This window comes from Tenrec ecaudatus, chromosome 1 (genome assembly GCF_050624435.1).
Source record: "Tenrec ecaudatus isolate mTenEca1 chromosome 1, mTenEca1.hap1, whole genome shotgun sequence".
In the NCBI taxonomy this organism is placed as follows: Eukaryota; Metazoa; Chordata; class Mammalia; order Afrosoricida; family Tenrecidae; genus Tenrec; species Tenrec ecaudatus.
In genome coordinates this window covers 49,510,972-49,534,852 of record NC_134530.1, presented here as the reverse complement: position 1 = coordinate 49,534,852, position 23,881 = coordinate 49,510,972, and the positions used below count along the sequence as shown (strand labels likewise).

The following is a 23,881-nucleotide window of genomic DNA, read 5'->3' as shown; positions in this document are numbered from 1 at the left end:
AATTTCCCCAAGTTCAACCGAACGAAGCGGTGCTCCGGCGGGGGCTCGCTCCCGCTGACCCGGGACTGCCCTTCCGCGGACGCCCCTGTCCCCGAGCCCGGCCCCCGGGATTTGCGTGGGAGCCCGCCACGAGTCCGGCCTGCGGATCGGTGGGCGGGGACCGGACGACGGCCCCGCCTCCGCGCGCAGCTCCCGGCCCCGCAAACGGACCAATGAGAAGCGCGGACGCCGGTCGCCAGGGAGACCGCGGGACAGCGAGATGGCGGCGCCGCGGGACGGCTGGGGGCCCTGCGCGGTGAGTGCCGGCCCGAGGCCGCTCAGCTGGCCCGTCCCCGCGCAGCCTGGGCTCCTGGCTCCGGCCCGCCGAGGGCCGCGGGGTCCTCGGCCGGGCGTCCCCTGGCCCCGCTTGCTTGGAGACGAGGGGAGGCGCCGCGGCCCCTGGGGTAGCTGGGCACTGAGGGAGTGGAGGCGGGGACCAGCCGGCCAGGAGCGCCGGAGGGCTGGAGCCGGGGGCCGGGGGCCTGGAGTTGGGGGGCTGGAGCCGGGACTCGGGTACCTGGGGCCCAGGGGGCCTGGGGCCTGGGGTTGGGGGGCTGGAGACAGGACTCAGGTAGGGGGGGGCGCAGGGGGCCGGGGGCCTGGGGTTGTGGGGCTGGACGGGACTCGGGTACGGGGGGGCGGGGCCGGGGGCCGGGGGCGGGGCCTGTGGGCTGGAGTTGGGGGGCGGGGACTGGAGTTGGGGCAGGGGACAGGACTGGGATTGGGGCGTCGGGGTGCTGGAGTTTGGAGTTGGGGCTGGGGCCGGGGGCTGGGCCTGGGGAGAAGAATAGGTCCAAGGTATGAGAAAAGATTTTGTCAAGCAGGTCTGAGTACATTCTCAAAGTGCGGAGGCTCAGGACACAGTAAGTGCTGCCCCCACAGCCCCAGTATGATTGGGGGAGACATCCCGCTCGCTCACTGCCCTTAGGAGCCAGAGCAGGAAACAGCCCTGTCCCAGGAAGCCCCTTCTCTCGCGCTCCCTGGCAGCAAGTCAGTTCCAGCTCGTGTGACCCTAGAGGACAGAGTAAAACTGGCTCTGTGGGTTTCCAAGAAGGTACATCTTTATGGGAGCAGAAAGCCTCATCTTTCTCCCATTGCGCGGCTGGTGAGTTCAAACTGCTGACGACCCTGCGGAAGACCCCACAATGTATCACCCACTATTTCCCCCAGCGCCAATTTAAGAGGGTAGACTTAATGGGGCGCCCCTCCCCACACGGTGACAGAGACAAGGCCCTGACCTCAAAAGCCTCCAGGTTGACGGAGGACACAGTTTTCCTCCGAAAGGGTTTCCCACACTCCATGGGTCAGACTGGGTTTGGAGTGATACAAAAGCTGGGAAATCAGTGGGGACTTGTGCTCACCCCCAAACATGGACAGTAGGACCAAGTGGGCATTAGGAGGAAGACCTGTCTGTGAGACGTTGCAGGATTTGGGAATGAAGAGGGAGGAGGGAATGGGAAAGTTTTATGATGGATGATGGGGGTCATATTAAGGAGAAAATAGAAGGAGCTCATTTTGAGGGAGCTATTTGGTGGGGTTTGGGGATCAGTTCCTTTTTCTTCTTTGACACGCTTTTTGAGATAAGCCGCTTCACCCATTTAAAGTGTGTAAGTCAAAGGACTTTATAATATGCACCGTTTTACAACTGGCACTCCAATCAGTGTTTTTAAAAATATTTTTAAAAAACATTTTATTAGGGGCTCATACAACTTTTATCACAGTCCATGCATATACATACATCAATTGTATAAAGCACATCTGTACATTCTTTGCCCTAATCATTTTTTCCCCTATTTTCTTTTTTTACATTTTATTAGGGGCTCATACAACTCTTATCACAATCCACACATATACATACATCAATTGTACAATCAATTTTAGGCCATTTTCTTCATCCTTAAAAAAGAAGCCTTGTCCTCACTGGCCTCCATCCCTATTACTCTTCAACTTCCCTCATCTCCCACAATGCCCCCAAGCCACTGATCTATTTTCTGTCACTGTAGATTTGCCTATTCTGGGCATTTTATAATACTATAATAATCTTTTGTTTCTCCTCTGGCTGGAATCTTTCATTTGGCTTGTTTTCAAGTTTCACCCATGTAACAAGTAGCATATAATATCAGCACTTCATTCCTTTTTGTGACAAAATAATATTCCTGTGGATGGATATTTGGGTTGCTTGGATGCATTTTCGCTCTGATGAGCAGTGCTGCTGTGACTCTGGGAATCTTGTATGAATCTGTGTGGGCCTGTCTTCATTTCTCTGGGGATGCCTAGGAGTGGAGCTGCTAAGTCACAGGCTAGCTATTGGAGGGACTGTCGGACTGGTTCTTAAAGTGGCGACGCTGCTCCATCCCCACCTGCAGTGCATGAAGGCGGCACTTTTGCACATCTCCATCAATCCTTGCGCTGCTCTGGCTTTTGGGCAGTTCCTGTTGAGAAGGGAAGGGTGGTCAGATCTGGTGGGAGTTCAGGCCCAGTACTTGAGGCCCATAACTTTCTCAAGCCCTACACAAATATTTGGATACATGAAAGAAGATGACTGTTTGCTCCCCAAAGAGAAACCAAAGGATACAATTAGTCACTATTCCATCAAAGTCCCACAAAGGACTCCTTTATTTCTAAGACCGAGCTCCACCCCAGAGGACCTTGAGCAATGCAAGGACTGGGGAAGAACCAGGCAAGCTGCTGAGCAGTGAGCTGTGCCAGGGAACACCAGCCCGCATCTGACTTCTGGGCACAGCAGCTGGAGCTGTGAGTGCGCACAGAACCCCTCGCATCATGGGTGTGCGCCTCCTGCTGTCCGCGGTCCTTTGCCGTAAGCACAGGATCTTGCACATAAACCCAAAGCGTGTCCACCCCTGACCCTGCACTGCTGTGCGTGCACCACGTCGCCGTCCTTCCTGGGAATCTTGGCGCTGACCCCTGTCTGTCCATTCCCTAATAAAAGCTACATCTGACCAGCCTGGCTCTTTGCACTTCTTTTTTTCAGAAACCAACCTGTGTCTCTGGGACTACTCTTGCTGCTTGCTGAACCACGGGGCGGGGGGGTGGCGGGCGGGCAACACACCCCAACTCAAAGAGCCCTACATCCAGAATAAGAAAAACTGTAAACTGTAAACGGTAGCGCCTACTGCTGTCCAGTCAATTCTGACTCAGCGACCCTCGAGGATGGAGTAGAGCTGCCACACAGGCTTCTGAGACGAACTCTTTGTGGAAGCAGACTGCCCAGTCCTTCTCCCCCGGAGCAGCTCCCCACTAGCAAGCAGCTCAGTGGGCTCGTCAGTGCATTTAGAAGGAAACCGTACATTGTACACAAATAAAAACCCTTGTTTTTACACATAGATGGAAAATGGGTACCTTTAAAAATGTATGTCACGGTGTGCATTGGGACTTCCACAAGTGAAGTGTATTCTGCCAAACCTATGGCTCTTGAGTCCGTTCCAACTCTGAGCCTCGAGAGGGCTCTGTAAGTCTTTGTGGAAGCAGACGGCTTCCTGTGGGGGTCCGACCTACCAGCCCTACAGTGAACAGTCCATACAGCTGACGAGATGGTGCCCCAGACAGACATGTGTCCACGTGTCTGGGAGGGGGTGCCAATAACCAAAGGACTTTGTCTCATCGCTGAGTCATACACCCCAAGGAGGAGCTGTCCCTCATTCCACATGGGCACATCCATTGACGCCTTCAACAAATATTTCAGATGCCTTTTCTGGGCCAGGCCCTGTGCTACGAAGGAGGCAAAGACAAGAACAAGCAAAGCATTGTCCTTGCACGCCAGCCGTCTGGTGGTGGAGCCCAATTGCAGTGCTGGGAGAGCCGTGCTCTGGAAGGGGTGAGCAGGGGCCCCCAGAGCACAGTAACTGACCCCGGCAATATAGGGAGCTGAAATTATAAACTCCTAGAAGGAAGCAGGAGATCTTTGAGACTTAGGGTCAGATTAGGCAAAGTGTTCCTAGCCCCTTCAACAATGCAAGCAACACGGATAGCATGGATGGCCAGCTCATCAGCATTGAAAGGGCGGAGCTTCAGCAGACCCCATCAAGAAAGACCACTCGGAGATGGGATAAAACATTCTGCAAATCATCTCTCTGCTTAGGGACTAGTATTAGAATATATGAAGCACTTGACTACTAATCATAAAAAGACAACCCAATCTTAAAAATGGGTAAAGAATCTGAAGAGCTATACATGGGCAATAAATCAATACAGGATCAGATGCTCAACATCATTAGCTCCCAGGGAAATGCAAATCCAAACCACAGTCAAATACCACGTCCCTCCCCCTAGGAGAATCAAAGGACAAGATGACAATTGCTGAGGAGGTGGACACATTGGAACCCTCAGATGCAGCCCGTGGGGACCCATTCTGCCATCCCTCGGGTGGTTAGGAAATCAAGGTGCCCTGTAACCCAACAATTCCACCCTACGTATATACTCCTCCCCCCACCCCCATGCCCACACATGAAACTTGTCCAAGAACGCTCATACCATTATTTATAAGCACCCCAAGTATAGACGACTCAAATACATGCTGATAGCTCTACTATAACTTGGGTGAACCTTGGAAACAAGCTGAATGAAAAATGACAGCCAGAAAAGAACACCTGTGTTATGATTCCACTGATATAACATGTCCAGAATAGAGAGAGGAAATTAGGGGTTGGCTGGGGGCTGGGGCTGGAGAGGTTGGGAGGAAATGGACAGTCATTGTTAATGGGCGTGGTGTTTCTTGGGGGAAGAAAATGTTCTCTAATTGATTGTGGCGATGGCTGCCCAACTCTGTGAATAATTAACAAACCTCAGACTTTTGTACTTTAAATGAACAAAGTGTATGGTATGTGAATTACACCTCAGGAAAGCTGTTTGCTTTGACAAAAAAAAAAGGCCACGTGTTGTATGATTTCATTTCTGTCTCCTGAGATGACACCATTCTAGCCGTCCAAAGCAGATGAGTGGCTGCCGGCAGTGGAGGGCAGTGGAGGGGAGGCAGGTGAGTCTAACTCACCGGGGAGAGCTTTGTGCTGACCGGACAGTTCTGGATCTTGATCGTGGGAGTGGTTATGGGCCTCACCAGGTAAGGAAACAGCTCAGAGCTCTACCAGGGCTTCACAAAGTTAGTGGACCTATCAATCCATCTCCCTTTTGACTCATTTTAAAATTGTTTCAGTTTGAAAAAAACGCGAAGGGGAAATCCACATGGATTAAACCTCTGCTGAGCCTGGTTGTGCATTGGGCTGCGATCCTCGGTGCTCAATTGGAAACCACCAGCACACCACAGGAAAAGACGGGGCTTTCGACTCCCATAAAGAGTTACAGTCTAGGAAACCCAGGGGAGTTCTACCCGCCCTGTAGGGTCCCTGTGGATTGGCATTGACTCGATAATGCCCTCTGACCATAGCCCACAGATGCTAACCGCCTTGCTATCACACAGAGTGCATTGGAAAACAGGTCACTGCAGTTGCAGTTAGGTTCAATTTTAATACCTTATCACTTGATCCCCTTTTTTATTTTTAATTTCTTGACTGTGATTTTTAAATATCATTTTATTGGGAGCTCTTTAGGATAAAACACTCCATAGTTCAGTCACATCAAGCAGTATTGTACAATTGCTACCACAGTCAGTGTCAAAACGTTTTCTTTCTTCTTGAACTTGCTATCAGTTTTCCTATGTCCCCTCCCCCCAGAAACCCATATTATTATTATTTTTGTGCCCTATCTTACACCATCCAATATATCCATTTACGTACACTTCTGTTGTTCACTCCCCTCCAGTGGGGTTATACAGTCATCAGTGCTGTCAGCCCCTCCCCCCCATTCCTGTTCCCCCAGGGAACCATTATTCCCGTTACTGTTTCTGAAGGGTTATTTCGCTTGGCTTTCATGTATTGACTGATCTTAATTACACAAATAAACATGCAAGTTTAACATGATTAATGGGGTAAAACAAACAAAAGCCATAGTAAGGGGAGGAAATATTAAAAACTAGAGGATAATTATGCAGTTCATCAGTACCATACCACACCCTGGATTTATGATCCATTCCATGTGGCCCTTTTGAGAGGAACTGTCTAATTATCCTACAGGTGGACTTTGGGTCTCCTGGTCTCCCTTTTGACCCATTTAAAATTTGCTCTACTTGTAAAATATTTTCCGCATTCTTTTTGTTTGAGGTTTTTATCTGTTCTACTTTGTTATTGTTGTCAGTGTTGTTTGTGGTTTATTTTTATTTTTTTGGTATGTTTTTTGAACTGCAGAACAGGTAAATCTATAGCAACAGTGACTGGATGAATGGTTTTTGGGGTCTGGCAGGGGAGGTTGCAGGGCGATAGGGAGCTAGAAAGAAGAAACTGTTCCAACTTTGGGACCGGCTTGGATCAGACCTGGACCCCGGTTGTTCTAGAGCTGCTTTCTCACGTTGGGTCTCTCACTGTGGCTCTCTACCACGTCAACAGGGTGGGAAATTGCTGAAAGGTACTCCCTGCCATCATTTTCCAATTTCCTGTGAATCCGTGATTATCTTAAAGTAAAAAGTTATTTAAAAAACTAAAACAAACAAAACAAAAAGAACAGGGGGAAAGGAGAAAAAGAGAGAGAGAGAGAGAAAGAGAGAGAGAGAAAGTGGAGTCACTAGAAGCAGGGAGACTTCCAGGAGGGGCTTCCAGGAGGAGGAGCCTCTGAGGCACTGCCAGCCATTCACGAGGCACATTGTTCTGTCAGAGGGTGAGGTGAGGAATGCGGTCTGGAGATGCTGTCTGAATGGACTGGCAGTGAGCTTGGGTTTGGGGTTGTGAGCAAGAGAAGGAGACCCAGAAAGCTTTTGGCAGGGAAGTGGCAGGTCACCTTTGTATTTTAAGAAGGCCCCTGTGGCAGCATGGGGAGAATGCCGGAGGAGATGTCACCTGGGCCACCCAAGCCGGGCGGATACTACACAGACAAGCAGGGCCCGGCCCAGTGGGCAGATAGTGGAGATGCAGAACTCTGGACCTGGTCTCTGGGAGAGAAACACTGCTGAAAGAGCAGGGACAGTGAGCCCCATCTCCAGAATGAAGGCACGGGAGGCTGCCTCCAACAGCGTGGACAGCCTACGGGGCAATGTGGGGCCAGTGCCACCACTTCTAAAGAGGACTTGGTCGGACCTCCTAAAAAGATGTGATTCAGGCGCTGATGGAGGCCTGGTGGTTCTAGGGTTCCTGTCTCCTTCCTGTGGATTCCAGTTCATGGGGACCCCGTGTTACTGACTAGAACTGTCCTCTGGACTGTCTGCCCTCTTTGCGGAAGCTGATGACCAGCCCTTTGCTTTCATGGGTCTGCTGGGTGGATTGGAGCCGATGACCTTCAGGTTAGCAGTTAAGGACAAGCCAATGGTGCTGCCTAGGGCCCTCGATTGTTAGAGTAGTCTCTGCATGGAATTCAGTCACCACCGGCCTGCAGTTACTCCTTGATGTGTATGCGTCCTTGCAGAAGGAACGTGACCTGAGCCGTGGGAATCACAATAGTCACAACTCCCGGTTGTTGAGTGCTGAGTGCTTCCCATGCTTTGATGGTCTCTTGGGATCTCTCGGTAGTCCCACGTCGTTAGCACTGCTAGTGCTGTGTACCATCAAGGTGGCCCCGACTCCCAGCAATACTAAGTTACAGAGTAGGTCTGCCCCAGGGGTGACCTTGACCAAGACTGCCATCTCTATGGGAGTGTCTTGCCCGGCCTTTCTCCCATGGAGAACTTGGTGTGGTTAGCAGCCAAGCTCCTACTCTCACCGCACAGGAGCGGAGGAGGTCGGTGGGAGAGCCTGACCAGGGCTGGAGCTCTTTCCCTCTGAATCGTGGGGACTCTCTTCCCCCAGCACTGCCTGTGGGTGACCCTCGGTTCCAGATGTGAGAGGCCGGATGTGGCACTAAGGTTTTGGTGCCCTGGGCTTGGTGTCCACGAAAGCCCCAGCTTGCTAAACTCGGGGGAGTCCCAGACTCTGAGCATGCTCCACATCCCATCCCCACTTCTTCCCAAATACCTCCAGGCCGAGAGTGGGTGGTCTGAGTGGCCCTTAGGCAGCACAGGGGCCAAGGTGGGGCTCTGGTTGAGCTTCCTGCAGGGGGAAGAGACAGTGGGGGCTGCTTCCTGGGAAGTGCTCCCTCCTGAGAAAAGGGCCAGGGAGGGCAGGGCTTTCAGGCCAGCGCCTGCTGTCTGTGTGTCTTCGCTGTCCCTAACGGCTGCCTTCCTTCCTTCTTCTCAGGGAGCTTCTGATACCTAGGTGCTACCCAGAGAACTATGAGCTCACCTTTGGCCTCTCTTGGAAAGACTCGGAGAGTGCCCCTGCCATCAGAGCCTGTGAATCCAGGGTAAGGGGGCTGCCTGTCCATCCCCATCTCCTCTCTACCTCCCATAGCCAGAGGAGAACGACTGGGGCACTGGGGGAATCCAAAGAAGAGTGACTTCTTGGCGAGGCTCACTCTTGGGAAGCTCCACGGTGCATCTAGCCCTACATTGGAGTGTCTAGTGCTACCTAGGCCCTGAGAATGGCCCACCACCCATTGACTCCCCTCTGCTCCTGGATTGGTGCACCTGCTCCTCAGCCCTGGGCTGGGCTCTCAGGGAAGGTCAACCACGCATCTGTCTAGCACGCATCTCTTTCTACAAAGTCTTGTCTGCAGCTCCGAGCCAGGGAAAGACCCAGAAGGGCTCAGCAGCAGGAGGCTCAGGGCAAGGCCCACACGGGCTCTCTGGCTTAGGAGCCTTTCCCTTTCCCCATTCAGACTCTGCCCTTAGTTAGCACTGCCCCAGCCCTTTCTGCTGGGAGGGGCTGGACACGCCAAAGTCTGAGGTCTGGAGGCAGGCACCGAGAGGCAGAGGCCTAGTCTCCATCCTTTGTAGCCTCAGCAGGCATTGGGTGTGTGTGTGTGGGGCGGGGGAAAGTCCGGCAACCCAGGGGCCCCAAACTTGTATTTCTTCCTTCTCCTCCTGCCCTGTGCCTAGGAGACGAGGGGTAAAGATCTACGGAGACGGTAGGTGAGATCTGCGGAGACGGTAGGTGTGGCCTCTGCCCTCCTGTCTTCCTCCCTGGGCTGGGCCGATGGAGATGGAGAGACAGCACAGGTCTGTCAGCCAGTCAGGGTCATCTGCAGTCTCCCAGCCCCTCCCTGAGGGTGGGGGTTCCCTCCCAGCAGCTTTCCGCATCCAGAGATGTCACTGCCAATTGGAGGCTCTCCGTTCACCTTAGTGTTGATCAGTGGTGGTGGGCATTCTGGGCCCCGGCCCTCCTCCTCTCCCCCTCCCTCCCCCCTCCCACCACAGCCTTTCCTCACTGAAGCCCCTGTGCGCTGCCCACCCACTCCGGTCCCCATGACAACACCAGCTTGGAGCCCCCAGGAGTTGGCCTGGGGTGGGGGGCTCCCAGAGCATGACGTGGGCATCTCTGTCTGCAGAAGATGAGGTGAACTTAGTGAATGACGATCATGGTGCTGAAGAAAAGTTCTCAATCTCTTGCTACAGAAGCATGGGGGCCCCTGTGGGCAAGCAAGGTGAGAGCAGGGGCCCTAAGTGCCCAGGCTTGGCAGCAGGCAGGAGTCCCAGGGGGGCACAGTGAGGCCCAAAGAGGCACAGCACCCTCCCTTTACCTCCTGTTTATGGCTTGTGTGGCCATGCACCATGTGCCAGGACCCCAGACTTGCTCACAGTCTGGTTGGCCATAAAGCCACCCAGGCCCACCCGTGGCTTAGCAGGTCTGGCCAAGCCCTGGGGCCAGGCTGTGGCCGGAGCCTCTGGAGTAGAGCCGGTTGGAGTGCTCATCACGTCAGTTCGTGATGTCAGTACATCCAGGATTCCTAGCAGGAGAAGGGACGGAGGGCCTGAGGTGGGGCCCAGCTTTTGGCCCTCTGCATCCTGTTTCCATTGGACTCTGGACCAGGTCAAAGTCTCCCGAAGACCTTGCCTGGCCTGACTCACACCTCCCCGTGGACTCTCCCATGGAGCTAGGATTCGGCAGGCCTGGGAAGGCCAAGCTGAGCTGTGAGGTGCTGGGCAGGATCAGGGTCCGAGCTGGGAGTCTGGAGGAGCTGGGGATAAGGAGAGACTTTTCTGCTAGCTCTGATTTCCAGTCTGGCCACTTTGGTAACAGACTGCTCAGCAGAAGGCCCCTAGCCCTTGGAGGGGGAGGGGCCACTTGCCCTGTTAGTCATAGTTCTCCACCAAAGCCCCCCTCCCTTCTTGCTGGTGGGGGGATTGAAGCCTAGACATGGGAAGAGCCGAGTCTCATAGACGTGTAGTCACAAAGCCAGAATCTTCTACACCCCGATGGGATCCCTCTCGGTAGTAACCGCAGAAAAACAAAACAAAACAAAAAACAACTGAAAAACTGTTTTCCTTGAAAAGAGCCGTCTCTGCCCTTCCCCCACTTCCCTCTCCTTCTCACCGGTCCAAACAGAGGGTGCCCCTGCCACTCAGTGCCTGCCTCCACCAAAGTCACAGATAAGGAAGAACTCTGGCCTTCTGCCTAGCTCACTGTCCTTGGGCTGAGTTCAGTGCCTGGCTTGAAGGGTGTCTCGGGGTCACTGTCTTGGGGGTTCTGTCACGGGCACTGAGGAAGCTATACTACCCCACATGCCAAGCAGTCTATTACTTCAGCAGCTCAAAGACCACGTCTAGAGTTAAGGGTCCTCACTGGGTGGTGTCCGGCTACCGTTCTTGACCATTTTGATCAGAGAGTCTGTTGAAGAATTCTGATCAAAAGGAGGGGAAATGTAGAACAAAATGTAGAGTCATCATGGAGCCACGAAGCTAGACAAACCCCCAAAATAATTGCCCCGAGATCAGTCAAAGCCTCAACCAAAACGTATCCCTGAAGCCTTCTTAAAACCTCGCTGTAGTTTAGCCGCTTTGAGACCCACCTGTGCACCAGTTCAACAGCAGCGACTCCAGAGAGGAGGCAGGAGCCTTGGAGGGTGGTCTTTCTGTGAAGGGGGGAGGACATCTGGGAAAGGGGGAGACGGCACAACTCAGGGAATGTCTGCACTTGAAGCACCTTGACCTGGGTGCCTTATGACTGAGGAGGCTCCCATTAGTGAACAAAATCAGTTACTAATTAAAAGGAAAACATACAAGTTGGGGGGTTCCCCTCCGCCCGCCCGCCCCCCCCCCCAGATCCCTTTGGGCCGGCAGACCCTCATGAGCTTGCTCGTGGTCATGGCTTCTGTCCCTGTCACATGTGGGAAGGACCGTAGCCCGCCAGGGGGAGGCCTTTCTTGCTGCGCCAGAAGTTGCCCTCTTGTTCTGAAACATTGTATTTTGAGTCTCTGAGCCAACAAAGAGATGGAGATAATAAATACAGTGATGCCTCCCTCCATCTAGAGTCCCCAATTGATAGCATCTTGTCATCGCTGTCGTCACTCGTCCTTTCCCTCTCTCACCACTACTGAGTTGTTTCCGACACGTAGCACCCCTATAGGACAGGGTGGGACTGCCCTCGGACGTCCCCGAGACCCCACTGTGTCGGGGAGTGGACAGCTGCCTCTTTTTCTCACAGAGCAGCTGGTGGTTTCAAACTGGTGACCTTGCAGTTAGAAGCTCAGTGTGGGGAGGGAGGGGAAAAATGAGCTGATACCAAGGGCTCAAGTAGAAAGAAAATGTTTTGAAAATGATGATGGCAACATATGTACAAATGTGCTTGACACAATGGATGCATGTATGGATTGAGAGAAGAGGTGTGCAAGCCCCCAATGAAATGAAAAAATAAAATAAAAAAGCTCCGTGTGTAGCCCTCTCCGACATGAGTGTATATGTATGTATGTGTGTGTATATAAATGTTAATGTATGTTTTGAATGAACCATTTAGAAATACATTGCAGATGTCAAGACATGTGCATGTCCTAAGAATAAAGAACTCCATGACCACAATACTGCTATCACAACTAATTCATCACACGAGCTAATTAATGTCGGACGCTCAAGTTACCAGTGCCCCTCTACGAAAGCGCTTGTCTTTTCCCTGGGTTGCTGTTGAAAGGTTGAGCCTTTAACCCACTTGGGAAGCTTCCGTTCAGCGGTCCTGGTGACACTCCTGAGCACTGAGCGCCCACTGCACCGCCTTCCTGCCTCGAAGTGGCGTCACCCTTTAGAAGTGCAAGAGGCAGCCTGCCAAGGCAGCACCCAGTCCCTGCTTCCCCCAGCTCTGGGGACCACCGATCGAGAACCCACTGTCTCTCTGCACTTGCTCATTCTGGTTCTTTCCTTTAACGGGAGCCTATGCTAGTTACCATTTTGTGCCTGACAAACCTATTCGAAGCTCTTAAACCTGATTTAGGATCCACCCAAGAGCTTTGATTGCTTTATCCTGTGGTCTCTCTCCATTTGCAACAGGCTTCCTGCCGCTGTCTTCACTGGCTCTTGTGAAGAGTTGTCTTGCAGAATGCTCCAGGGGCGGGGGGGGGGGGGGCGGGGCGGGGCCTGTGTGGTGGGCAAGGTGTTCCTCCATGCTATCAACATCAACTGGAGGCTAGGTTGAGAGGCTGGACTGATGAAGGCGGCTCTGACAAGGCACCACATGGTGCCATGACTCATGCACTTCACCCTTAACCCCCCAGGTGCCTCGGTTTACCGGGATCCGTTGATGTCCCTCATAGGCAGCATGCAAGGATTACACATGATCCACATAAAGGGTTCAGGGCAGTTGCACAAGTGTCAGCTGCTACTATTCCTCTTATTTTGGCTCCTGGGGACCCCAGCCTCACAACCCTCAGTCCCGGCCTGAGCCCCACAGACGTGTCTGGTCGCAGGCGCTGTGCTGTGTGGCGCGGACGTGACACCCTCCATAGCACAGAGGCTGCAGGATCTGGAGCAGCAGGTGCAGGCCCAGGCTCTGGAGATACAGTCCAAGGTGGGGCCCAGTGGGAAGGGCCATGGTCCAGTCTGAGGGGCGGAGGGTCCCAGGACGGGCTACCCAGAGAGGCCAGGGATGAGGGAAACCCACTCCTCCCCCGTTCCCCCACCAGACTGACGAGGTCCCTGAGCCTAACGACCTTCTCCCCCCGTGCTGAGGGCCTGGACTTGGACTGGAGGGGTGGGGGGCGGCAGTGCGCCTCCCTTCTCCCCACTTAACTAGGATGTTCCAGGGTTGTGGGAGGTGCAGGAGTGATGACTGGGCCCCCAGCCTCCCACACAGGCCAACACGCTGCCTCTTCCCCTGCGGAGGGGCAGGGGAGTCCCCCGCTCCCACGCTGACCCTCTGCCTTGCTGCCGCAGGATAAGAAGATCCTGTCCCTGGAGAAGTTGGTGCAGACCCTGCAGCAAAGCCAGGGTAGGAGGCCCCCTCCGTGGGCGCAGCCTGACCTCTGCCCCATGGCTCCTGAGCGCTTAGGCAGAAGCTTCTGGGTATCAGCGACCCAAGAGTATCGAGCTGACTTTTGTGCTGGGGGCAGGGACACCCTCCTCTTATCGGGGGCTGAGTGAGCAAGTGTGCATGGGACCAAGTCCCCTTCAACCTGGGGCAGGGGCAGGGAGGTGCTGGCCTCCTGAGAGCTGGTCACAGTGCCCAGTGGAGAGACCAGCGAGATGGGGACCCAGAAGCAGTTTTGTGTGTGTGTGTGTGGGGGGGGTCCCAAGGGTTCTCGGAGGTGGCCTCTGAGCTGGGCTAGTGGAACTCCGTCCCTGTCTGTCCCTGCAGGCAAGGAGGCCCTGCAGCAGCAGGAGGACCTGGAGATGATGTGCGCCCAGCTGCAGCGGCAGGTGGACGAGATGGAGGTGAGTGAGACTGGGTGTCTGCCCCTCAGCTTCGGAGCCATCTCCCTGATGAACATAGCCCTTCCACCCTCCCCATTCCATCCAGGGCTCTGGATGGAGTTTGAAGAGTCAGGGAGATGTCCGGGGTTGGGGCACACACAGCTTTTAGAGCCTGACCATGCCATTATTCCCTGCTCCCTAGCCCTCACCCCCCCCCCTATTGCTCTTGGGCTGAACACCAGAGCCTCCCCCGCTGCCCGATGGGCTGACCCTGCTAGCTGCTTCCGTCTCATCTTGAACCGCTGCCCTTCACGCTGCCCTCCCCGGTCCTTGTACCACTGGGGCTCTTTCCCACCTCAAGGTCTCGGTTCATGCTGCGTGCCACCTGCCATGGCCCTGCCCACTTCCCCAGGCCCGTTTTCCCTGGGCCCCAGTTTCAGGGCGAGGCGATTTCCTCAGAGGTCCTGTCTGGCCCTACACCACACGCTGTGTGTCATAATCCTAGTGCCTCCTCTCACTGCCCTCCTTCCCATGCACGCCACACGAGAGGGACCACTTCCCCTGTGCTCGCTGCTGGTGCCTGCTTCTGCACCAGACTTCTCACCCAGGGTCGCAGGCATCCGGCCACCACGCACACCTCTCAGCTCAGCTTCCCTCTTTGAGGCTGGGGCGAGAGATGGGCAGGGAGAGGGAGCACCACACCCAGCGCTGAGACCTGGGGTCTGGGGTTACAGAGAAAAGAGGGTCTGAGGCATGGGGGGAGCGAGTCAGGAATTGAACTCGAGGAGCACCAGGCACAAGGAAAGGTCCTGGGCTCACATCTCCTGGCCCCTTGGCTCCCTCTCCTTGCATGATCTCTAAAGCCCCAACCTCATGTAAGCCACCCAAGCAACCGGCCACACGTCAATGGCAGCTGCCAGCCCCTCCTGCCTGGCGCCTGCTCCTCTTACTGCTCCCTTGCACGGCCTTCCAGGAACCCCAGCGGTCCCTGGGGCTTCTCAGACCGCTGCTGCTGAGGCGTGAGGCTGGCACCGGAGCCTCCGGCAGAACCATGGCGGCTGACACATTCCAAGATCCATAAGCTTACTGCTTCGTTAAATATACAAGCTCACCTTATGCACTAAAGTGCCTACTGTGCATTGGGTATTCTGGCAGGTGCTGGGATGCAGGTGACCAGGGGGCCACGGCCCTGATACCTCAGCTGTGAGCCTTGCTTCCCACGGTGAGCTGTATTGTCCCTGGTGTGTGTGCGTGTGTGTGTGTGTCAGGGCCCACGGAGTATTTGATGTAGCCAAGTGGCCAGAGGAGCACACAGTCACAACGAGTGCTGTGAGATAATTTATCAGGGAACACATGGAAACTCCTAGAAAAGCAGGCCTGTGGAGCAGGGGAGAGAATGCAGGCTAAGTGGTGTGAAGGCCCCACTACTTGCCACACAAACTTGGCCCGAAGCCCTGGTTGTGGGGAGGAGGCGGGGAGGGGAGAAGAGAAGATGCCCCAGAGGCAGGCAGGGACTATAGTACAGGAGCACCCCCCACCCCCACCACCCCCGTGGTGGGCATTGGGCTCAGCTCCAAGAATGGTAAGTCATCTTGGTTTTCAGTTGGGGGAGCATGCCAACCAGATCACCCTCCTGCGCCAAAGGTGCACAAGTATGCGGAAGGGAGCAGGCAGAAGCAGCCCAGAAGCAGTGGTCAGCGCTGCCCAGGTGAGGGGTGGGGTGACAGACGAGATGGACTGAGTGGCAGATTCATGCTGGAGCGGGTACCCCGAGGACTGGTGTGCCATCGTGGATGGCACTCAGCAGGGCATTGGCCATGGGTGATGCCTGGGGCTGGGGCGCGGGCCATTGGTCGGGAGGAAAGCCTGCAAGAGAAGACGTGTGGGCACAGGTGAGAGGCAGGGCGTCAGGCTATATGGAAGAGTTACTTTTGAGAGACCTATTTGACGTCTGGGTGTCAGTGGTGGAAATTTGAATTTGGGGCTCAGGACTGAAATCTGTAGTCGCTCTCAATGTGGGTACTGTCCATATATGTCTGTATATGTGGGGTGTGTGTGTGTGTGTGTGTGTGTGTGTGTGTGTGTGTGTGTGTGTGGCAAGGCAGGGGTCAGCAAACCAGAGGAAGACCCTCAACAAGAGGGGTTGTCAGCGGCTCCCACAGGGCAATGATCCTGAGGATGGTGCGGGCCAGCGTGGGCTTCATTCTGTCACACGTAGAAGGCACGGAGTGGGAATCGACTCGACTGCACCAGCATCTTCATGGCTCCGACATGCAACCAGATGCATTGACAACCATTGGTGAGTGCAATGCAAAAGTGGGACACGAAGAAGGAGCCGTGGCTGGAAAACATGGACTCGGTGATAGAAATGAAGCTGGCGATTGCGTGAAGTTTGCAAGACCCATGGCTTCTTCATGGCGAATGCCTTTTGTCAACAACACAAACGGTGCCAATAGCCCGAGACTTCCCCAGATGGAATCCACAGGGATCAAATCGCCTGCGTCTGTGGGAAGAGCCTCCGGAGAAGCTCCGCATCAGCAGCTGAGCCCCGGCCAGGGGCTGACTGGAACAGCCCATCAATTGCTCATGTGGGAGTTCAGGTGGAAGCCGAAGAAAGGTAAAAGCAAGTCCACTGGAGCCCAACTACAACCTTGAATCGATCCCACCTGAATTTTGAGGACCTCTCAAGAGCGGATTTGCTGCATTGAGCACCAGCGACAGAAGGCCTGATGAGCTGTGGGCAGACATCACGATCACCATTCATGAAGAAAGTGGAAGGTCAAAGTGGATGCCAACAGAGACTCTGAAGCTTGCCCTTCATCCTAGAGTCGCTGAGGCGAGCGGAAGAAACGATGACATCAAAGAGCCGAGCAGAGCACGGCAAAGGGCAGCTGGAGAAGCCAGAGTCAAATGGAGAATGAATGTACAAAGACCTGCGGTTAGACAGCCAAAGAGAACACGTTCAGCAGATCTCCAGTGAAGCAGCTCGAGAGAGCGCCCCGGGCGCGAGTTGCGCTGTTGAGAGTCTGTGGGTACAGTGTTGAACGAAGCAGGACACGTGAAGAAGATGGAAAGCATGAGAGTCCCTGTCCCGAAACGCACAGTCAGCGTTCCGCCTGAGCGAGCGCCGAGGCCCTGCTGCCAGGACACGGCGCTTGGTCGAGCAGAGGAAGGCCCTCAGGATGGACGGACACGGGCTGCAGCAGTCGGCTCAGGCACAGCAACAGCTGTGGGGATGCCGAGGGCCGGGCAGGGTTTGGTTGTGTTCGGGGAGCTATGGGTCGGAGCTGACTCGATGGCACCTGACAGCCACAATAACAAGTGTGTGCATCTATGTGGGACCGATAGACCCACAAGGGCAGGTGTCTACAAAGAGGGAAAGGGGGCTCAGCCCTGCACCTGCCAACAGAGATGTTGGGTACCAGCAAATGCGAGGGGACTTTAAAAGTTTGTGGGAAAATGGCATTATCTTTTTTTTTTTTCCTGTGAGCTTTTGGAAGCCCCCTCCTCAAAGGGGGAATCAGCAAGACAAAGGGAAAAGGAGCAGCCAGTGAGGGAGGAGGCCCCTGTGGGTGTGTGTGGAGAATGATGAAGGCAGACATGGGTCCTGTGTCGGGCCTCATGGCCAGGGTGGGCCCGAACCGCTTCAGTGAGGGGTGGAGATGGAGGTCAAGTTGAAAAAGAAAGCAGCCAAGGAAGTGGCCGCGGGAAGTGTCAACAGCCCAAGCCTTCCTGTGGCAGAGCGAGTGTGAAGTAAAACCTTCGTGGGGGGCTCATGTGGTGGCTGTGTCCTCCCAGTTCCTCCCTGTCCCTCACACTCTGTCCAGACCCACAGGGCCTCGATCTCCCCTAGGCCCGCAGCCTTCATGGCTCACTAGGCAGAGAGCTTGCTGTGCCTGACACCGGCCAGTGTTTGGCTGAGTGTCCCCAGGGTGCTTCATCTTCGTTCGACAGAGGGTCTGCTGGGCTGGCGGGTAAAGAGCTTCCCAGGGTCACAGAGCCAGGAAGGGGCCATGGCCCAGAGAGCGTCCTCACTGTCCAGCGGGCTCTGGAAGTTGCGGGCCCAGGGTGACACGGACAGTGTCCCTGCATCTTCTTCCCCCTCTGTCCCTGCAGCGATTCCTTGGTGACTATGGCCTGCAGTGGGTCGGGGAGCCCATGGACCAGGAGGACTCTGAGGGCCAGGAAGTCTCTGAGGAGAACCAGGAGGACTGGATGACAGTCAAGAAGTTCTGGAAGCCAGGTAACTTGCTGCCATCGAGGCGGTGCCAACTCAGAGCGACCCTGTAGGACAGGGTTAGTCCCTGAGACTAACGCTTTATGGGAGCAGAAAGCCCATTTTTGCCCCAAGGAGCAGAGCTGGTGGTTTAGTTACAGGGGTCCTCAAACTACAGCCCGCGGACCACATGTGGCCCGCCAAGGATATTTATCCAGCCTGCCGGGTATTTTTACCGTGCTGCCTGTCCTGCTTAGCAACCGACTCATCCAGTATGCGTAGGAATTTGTTCATAGTTGTTTTTTTTTTAACTATTGTCCCGCCCTCCAACGGTCTGAGGGACAGTGAACTGGCCCCCTGTTTACAAAGTCTGAGGACCCCCTGGTTTTAAAACCACTGACTCAGTGGAAACAGCCCAGTGTGTGACCCCTATGCCCCTAGGGCTGCCGGAAGCCAGGTAGCGGAGGGGTAATGGCAAGCCTCTCCCACACAGAGCATCCCCTTCATGCCCTGCCCTACAATACACCACACTTTGTCCCTGATGTAGGTCGAGAAAGGCTATGGGCTGCGTCATGACCGCCCACCTCCTGGCCACAGGCCCGGAGGTCCAAGATGTGGCAGCTGACCTCACTTCCTCAGGCCTCACCGCTTACAAAACGGCATCCATCTTCCTTTCTTTCCTTTTAAAAAATCCCTCGGCGTTGGAAGCCCGCCCCTTCCACCTCCAGTCTCATTCACAAGCCAGACCATGGACCTCCATCGGTCTCGGGGGACTCCAGCACATTCTTTCTTTAACTGTGCCCTGCACCTTAGATTTGGGACCCCAGGACCGGCTGCTTCTAAGAGTCCGGCCTGCCTTCGAAGGGTGCCGGCTGCTATGCAGAAGGCACTCTGCAGGCTCTGGAGCTAGTCCAGCCCGAGTGCTCACTGACTGCTCTCTGACTCTGGGTGTGACTGGGTCCCCAGGGTCTCCCCAGTAGACGGGCCATCCCTGCCAGCTGGGCGCCAATGGAGGCAGGGCACGTGGCACTCCTGGCAGGTGGTCCGCCCAACGAGTCAGCGCCCTCCTGGCTTCCCCATGTTTGGCCACCGGCTTGCTCCAGCATTCTCTCAGGAAGGCAATGGCCATCTCAAGGGAGCCCAGCTCAGGAGCTCAGATCTCGGTGTGTGCGCGCGTGTGTGTGTGTATGGGGGGGGTGTACCATTTGAAAGCTAGCATCACTCTCTTTGTTTCGTTTTCCGCTCAGTGAAAACCCACTCTCAATAAAGAAACATCCTACGTCATGGGTAGACCCGGGTTTGGGCAGATTCCTCAGACTCTCGGGGCACAGCTCCCCAACGGCAGTTCCAAAGACAGGACTTGTTGTGTGAGGCCCATTTGTAGTTGTGTTAGTCCGGGTAGACTAGAGAAACAAAATTTATAGACACTCCTATGTGTATAAAAAGGAGCTATTGAATATTGAGAAAAATCCCAGCCCAGTCCAGATCAAATCCGTAAGTCTGATATTAGCCCATATTATTCTATGTCAATCTATAAATTCCTCTTCAGACTCATGAAACACATGCAATGATGCTGAGTGCAGGACGATTACAGGTCAATGGGTAGGGAGTCTTGTGGATCCATCGGCGTTGTAAGGGTCTCAGCGCTGGCAGGGGTCTCCACGTGGCTTCTCCAGCTCAGGGCACTAGAGTGGCTCCATGTGTCTCTTCAGCTGCAATGTCTCTCAGGAAGTGAGCAGAGAGAGAGAGTGTCTCCCGTCACTGGCTCTAACCTGGGTGACAGGCTAGACCCCACCCCCTCCCTCTGAGTCCTGGAAGGGGCACCAGATTAAGTCACCACCACAGCAGCTTTCCAAGCCTTTCTACAAATACCCTTTTCCCATCGCTCAGCTGTGCACCAAGGAGGCAGACCGCTGGCCGCTGAGTGGCAGGGCAAGGCGTCAGGCCCCATGACGACTGTCCTCTGGACCAGATGCTGTCCAGGAGGCAGGATGCAGGTCCAGGGAGGGACTGCAGACCGGAGGGCGGGCTCAGCTCTGCTGCCCAGGGCCGAGCTGCAGGCAGGGCCCCCAGCACCTCACACTCACCCACTGCACCGCCTGAAGGAGTGATGAGGCCTTGGGAGGGCGTGTGCCCTTGAGCCAGCTGGGCTCTGGCACCACATGACCCCGCAGCTTCCTGAAGGGTGGGTGACCTTTGCCCTGGTGGGGAGGGCGCTCCCGCCCTCTTTGGAGTATCGTTCTCTAGCACTGGTGTGACGGTTTGTTCTAAAGCACCATTGAGTCGGTGCCGGCCCATAGCGACCCTATGCCCCACGGAGCGTGCGGAACACTGCCGGGGCCTGCGGCCTCCTCCCAGGTGTTCCTCTGCCTGAGCCCACCGGGCAGTCCTGTGCGTGGCGCCGCCGTCAGTACCTCAAGTGCAACGCGTTCACAAACAGATGTACCTTTCTGTTCCCTTAGGAGGCTTGCCATCTGGTATGGGGCACCGGCTCTAGGGGAAGGCTATGTCAGCTCCGATGGAGGGTCCTTGTTCCTTGGTGGGCTGTTTTTCTTTTGGTTTCTTGCGTCTTGGACTCCATCTTCCTCCACCTCTGCTGAGGTGACCTGCGTCGTGTCTCAGATGAGATGGATTTAAGCACTCCACACAACTATTTTCTCAGTAACATAACAAAGAAACCTATTCCCAAATGGGATCATACCCCACCTTAGCAGCCATCACGCCAATTTCAACTCCCAGGGACCCCAGAGAACACACTAGAACTGGCCCCCGGGGTTTCCGGGGCTGGTGATCTTCACAGAAGCAGAACGCCTTTGCCTTCTCTTGAGGAGGGACTGGTGGATTTGAACTTCCACTTCCGGTTAGCAGCCAAGCATCCATAGAGGAATAGGATTTACTACATATTTTGGGGGTTGGGGGGTACAATTCAATCCTGATGGCTGGACTCTGGCTCTGTGATCCTCTTTGCCCGCCCTGTCTGCTGGTGAGTCCCGCAGGGCTGCCTTTGGTGCTGTGAAAGCCACCCAACTGCTCCTTCCCGGAAGTCTCCTCTGTGTCCCCTGTCCTGTCTTTGCTTTCTGACTGACACCCTTCTTCCATTCGGGTGCCCCTGCCTCCTGGCTCGCCCCTTTCTCTCTGCCCCCGGAGCCCTCGTACTCTGGCTCGTTTTCTGGGCGCACTCCCATGGACCCCCACCCCAGGGCCAGGGGAGGGGTGAGCCAGAGGATCTGCGTTGGGTCCAAGCGGGGATCATTGAGAATGTTCTAGAGCAGGAACTAGCTGCCTTAGGTCTGAGGATCAAGTGTGCCCACGAGGCTGCCGTACCCCACCCCACGAGAACCCTGACAGTGGTTTTACAGTGGAGCCCTGACGGGCTCTTGAGCCTCAGGGCTCAGAGCTCAGAGCACACGTTAACTCTTGGCTCATCATGCTCCCGCCTCCCTACCCCTCTCTGAGCTCCTCCCCCTCCTCACCTGTCTGAAGTCCTCTCCCCACCACTCCTTTTCCTTGGAAGCTCTTCTCCCTATCCAGTTTCTGCCCTCCGCCATGGCTCCCTGCCAGCCCCCATCCTTTCTCTCTGGGTTGGAATACTATCTGTTGCCCCGCAGAGAGCCTGGCTCAGACCTCAGTGGAGGCACCTCCTTGCCCTGGTTGTCACTTTTGCTGGGTGTACCTCCTCCCCCACCGGATGTGCCTTGCCCTTCTCTCCCCTCCCTTGCCTCATAGCCCACCCCCTCCTCCACATCACAGTGCTGAAGTATGCCAGGCACTGAGCTGCCGCTCAGAGCTGGCCCAAGGCATTGTGGGAAGGGACTCTGCTTAGGGGGCAAGGTTCAGGCTGAGGGTGGGGGACCTGGGTTGCTCTGACCCTGTATGGGCAAGTTGCTGCACCACTCTGTGCCCATTTTCTCATCTGTGCGCCTTAGGCCGCCTCCAGGCTAGAAGGCGAGTGCTCACTGCTGCCTGCCGCGTGGTCAGTGAGCAGACCGCAGGAAGCATTGTCGGGTGGAGAGTTCTGGGGGTGCTTGGCACATGGACCCGGCATGAGTGTGTGTGTGTGTGTGTGTGTGTGTGTGTGTGTTTGCACGCACGCACGCTTGTGGACACGGGATTGGCTGGTGGCAAGGCCGGCCGGCCTGGTGGCATGTTTGGGAGACTAGCCCGTTGGCTGCACAGACAGCTGGGCAGGAGCAGCGTGGTGCTCACAGGGGCTAGACAAAGAGCTTCAGGTGGGATGGAGTTGGCCTCTGTCTGGGCGGGCCTCTCAGAGCCTGCTTTTCTCCCCGGGCCCCTCTGAGGGCAGCGTGCCAGCAGCTGAAGTCCAAGGGCAGGGCCTGGCTTGAAGAGGGCAGCTAACAGCTCCATTTCCTTTGCCAGCTACTTGGGGTCTTGTAACAGTGGGTGATTTCCCAGGGACCTGCCTGGCCAGCCCTGTACAAGCCCACCACTCCCCTGCTGATGGGAAGAGTGGAGCGAGGAGCTCCTGGGGCCCCACAGCCCCCAGAGTGACACTTAGCAGGCGCCCATGGCCTTCCCTCAGGTACAAGCACCAAGAGCCTGAGTGGGACAGCGCCAGCACCCAGCCCCAGGGAGCCGGGCAGTTCTATGTGGTCTGCCAAGGCCCTTACGAGCCTCGGGCAAGCTGACTGACTGAGTTTCGTGTTGGCTAAAGGGGGGCAGCCTGGGGTGGGGGCTGCTCCAGCATGGCATTCAGGGACACTCGATGTGGTTGGACTCACAAACAGGCATGTGACAAGGGCTGAGAAGTGGGCTCGGCCCAGGCGCTGGGCCATGCTGAGCAGCAGGGTGGGCGTGGGTGACAACAGACAGCATCTGCGAGGCGCTTCTGCCGAGCCTGGTCGCTGCCCTGTGAAGTGGGGGCGGTTACCCTGGGGCCACCGAAGACGAAGCAGAGGCCCATAGAGGTCTGTCCCCTGGCACACGGCACACGGTCACATGGCTCAGTAATAGCAGAGCCTGACCGTGTGGCTGCTGAGCCCAGGGGGATGCTGTGATGGCTGGGGTGTGGGCAGTGGGGGACCGGCTCTGCCGGCCAAGGAGCTCAGACTTCAGCATCACATTCCCCCCCCAGAGAAAGCTCCGCTCCATTGTCTGGTAAAATCTTAAGCTCTGGGAGTGGCCTGAGGCCTCAGGGACAGATTCCCCCCACCTCACCTGCTCCCCTCCCTGAAAAATACCCCCCGGAGCTGCATCCCAGGAAGCCACACAAAGGCGCAGTCAGTGTGGTCACCAGAATGCTGGAAGCCACATGAGCTGGGCACGTGGCCTTACCAGGCCCAGCTTCATCATCTGGAACATGCTTCCTCCGAGGCGCATGACGTGGAGTCACCTCACTGAATCACCCTGACAGACAGACTCCCCTCTGGCTCTGCGCCCAGAGCAAGGGTTCCCCACAGCCACCCAGTCCACCGAGATGAGGGCCAAGGCTCAGGGGATGCCTGCTGGCCAGGTCTGCTGCTAACTCTGCTCAGGGCAGAGCAGGGCAGGCCCTCTAGTTTGTCTGCTCCTGTGACCCTCCACCACCCCTCTCCCCCATCAGCTCAGTGTCAGACCTCAGTTGACGGGTGACGTCAGCCAGCCTGGCTGTGTGGCCTTCCTTTCAGCCTGGGCTTACCCAGAGCCAGGGCCCCTCCTCCTGGGTCCCCTGTGCTGATCCTGTCCAGCCCACCTTGCTTTCACTGAGCGGAGCTGAGTGCAGCTGGCCGGGGCTGCCTCTGGGGCCACTTGTCTCAGCCAGCTCCCCTGGCACTGCATGTTGGCCACAGTCCCCGGGGTCCCTGCAGCCCCACACCCGTCAGCTCCCCAAAAAGCCTTGGCTCCCGGAGGCAGTTTGCTGGAATCAGCATCTCTGGCTCTGTGCTGTGTGTTCAGTGTTGGCCAAGTCACCTGACCTCCCA

At 55.8% G+C, this 23,881-nt stretch overlaps 1 protein-coding gene across 3 annotated transcripts in view; it reads left to right on the top strand.

Annotated features, from left to right (window-relative positions):
* Window positions 1-196: 196 nt before the first annotated feature.
* Window positions 197-23,881, top strand: part of UBXN11 (UBX domain protein 11) — a 28,302-nt gene continuing 4,617 nt past the window's right edge. Inside the window, exons 1-8 of one of the 3 annotated variants that reach the window (XM_075552758.1) lie at window positions 197-295; window positions 8,271-8,376; window positions 9,011-9,039; window positions 9,460-9,555; window positions 12,805-12,905; window positions 13,271-13,325; window positions 13,692-13,768; window positions 17,864-17,990. In XM_075552758.1, coding sequence (XP_075408873.1) covers window positions 8,306-8,376; window positions 9,011-9,039; window positions 9,460-9,555; window positions 12,805-12,905; window positions 13,271-13,325; window positions 13,692-13,768; window positions 17,864-17,990 — 556 coding nt within the window. In that variant the 5' untranslated portion in view covers window positions 197-295; window positions 8,271-8,305. The other 2 variants (XM_075552754.1, XM_075552753.1) reach the window with 2 other exon arrangements.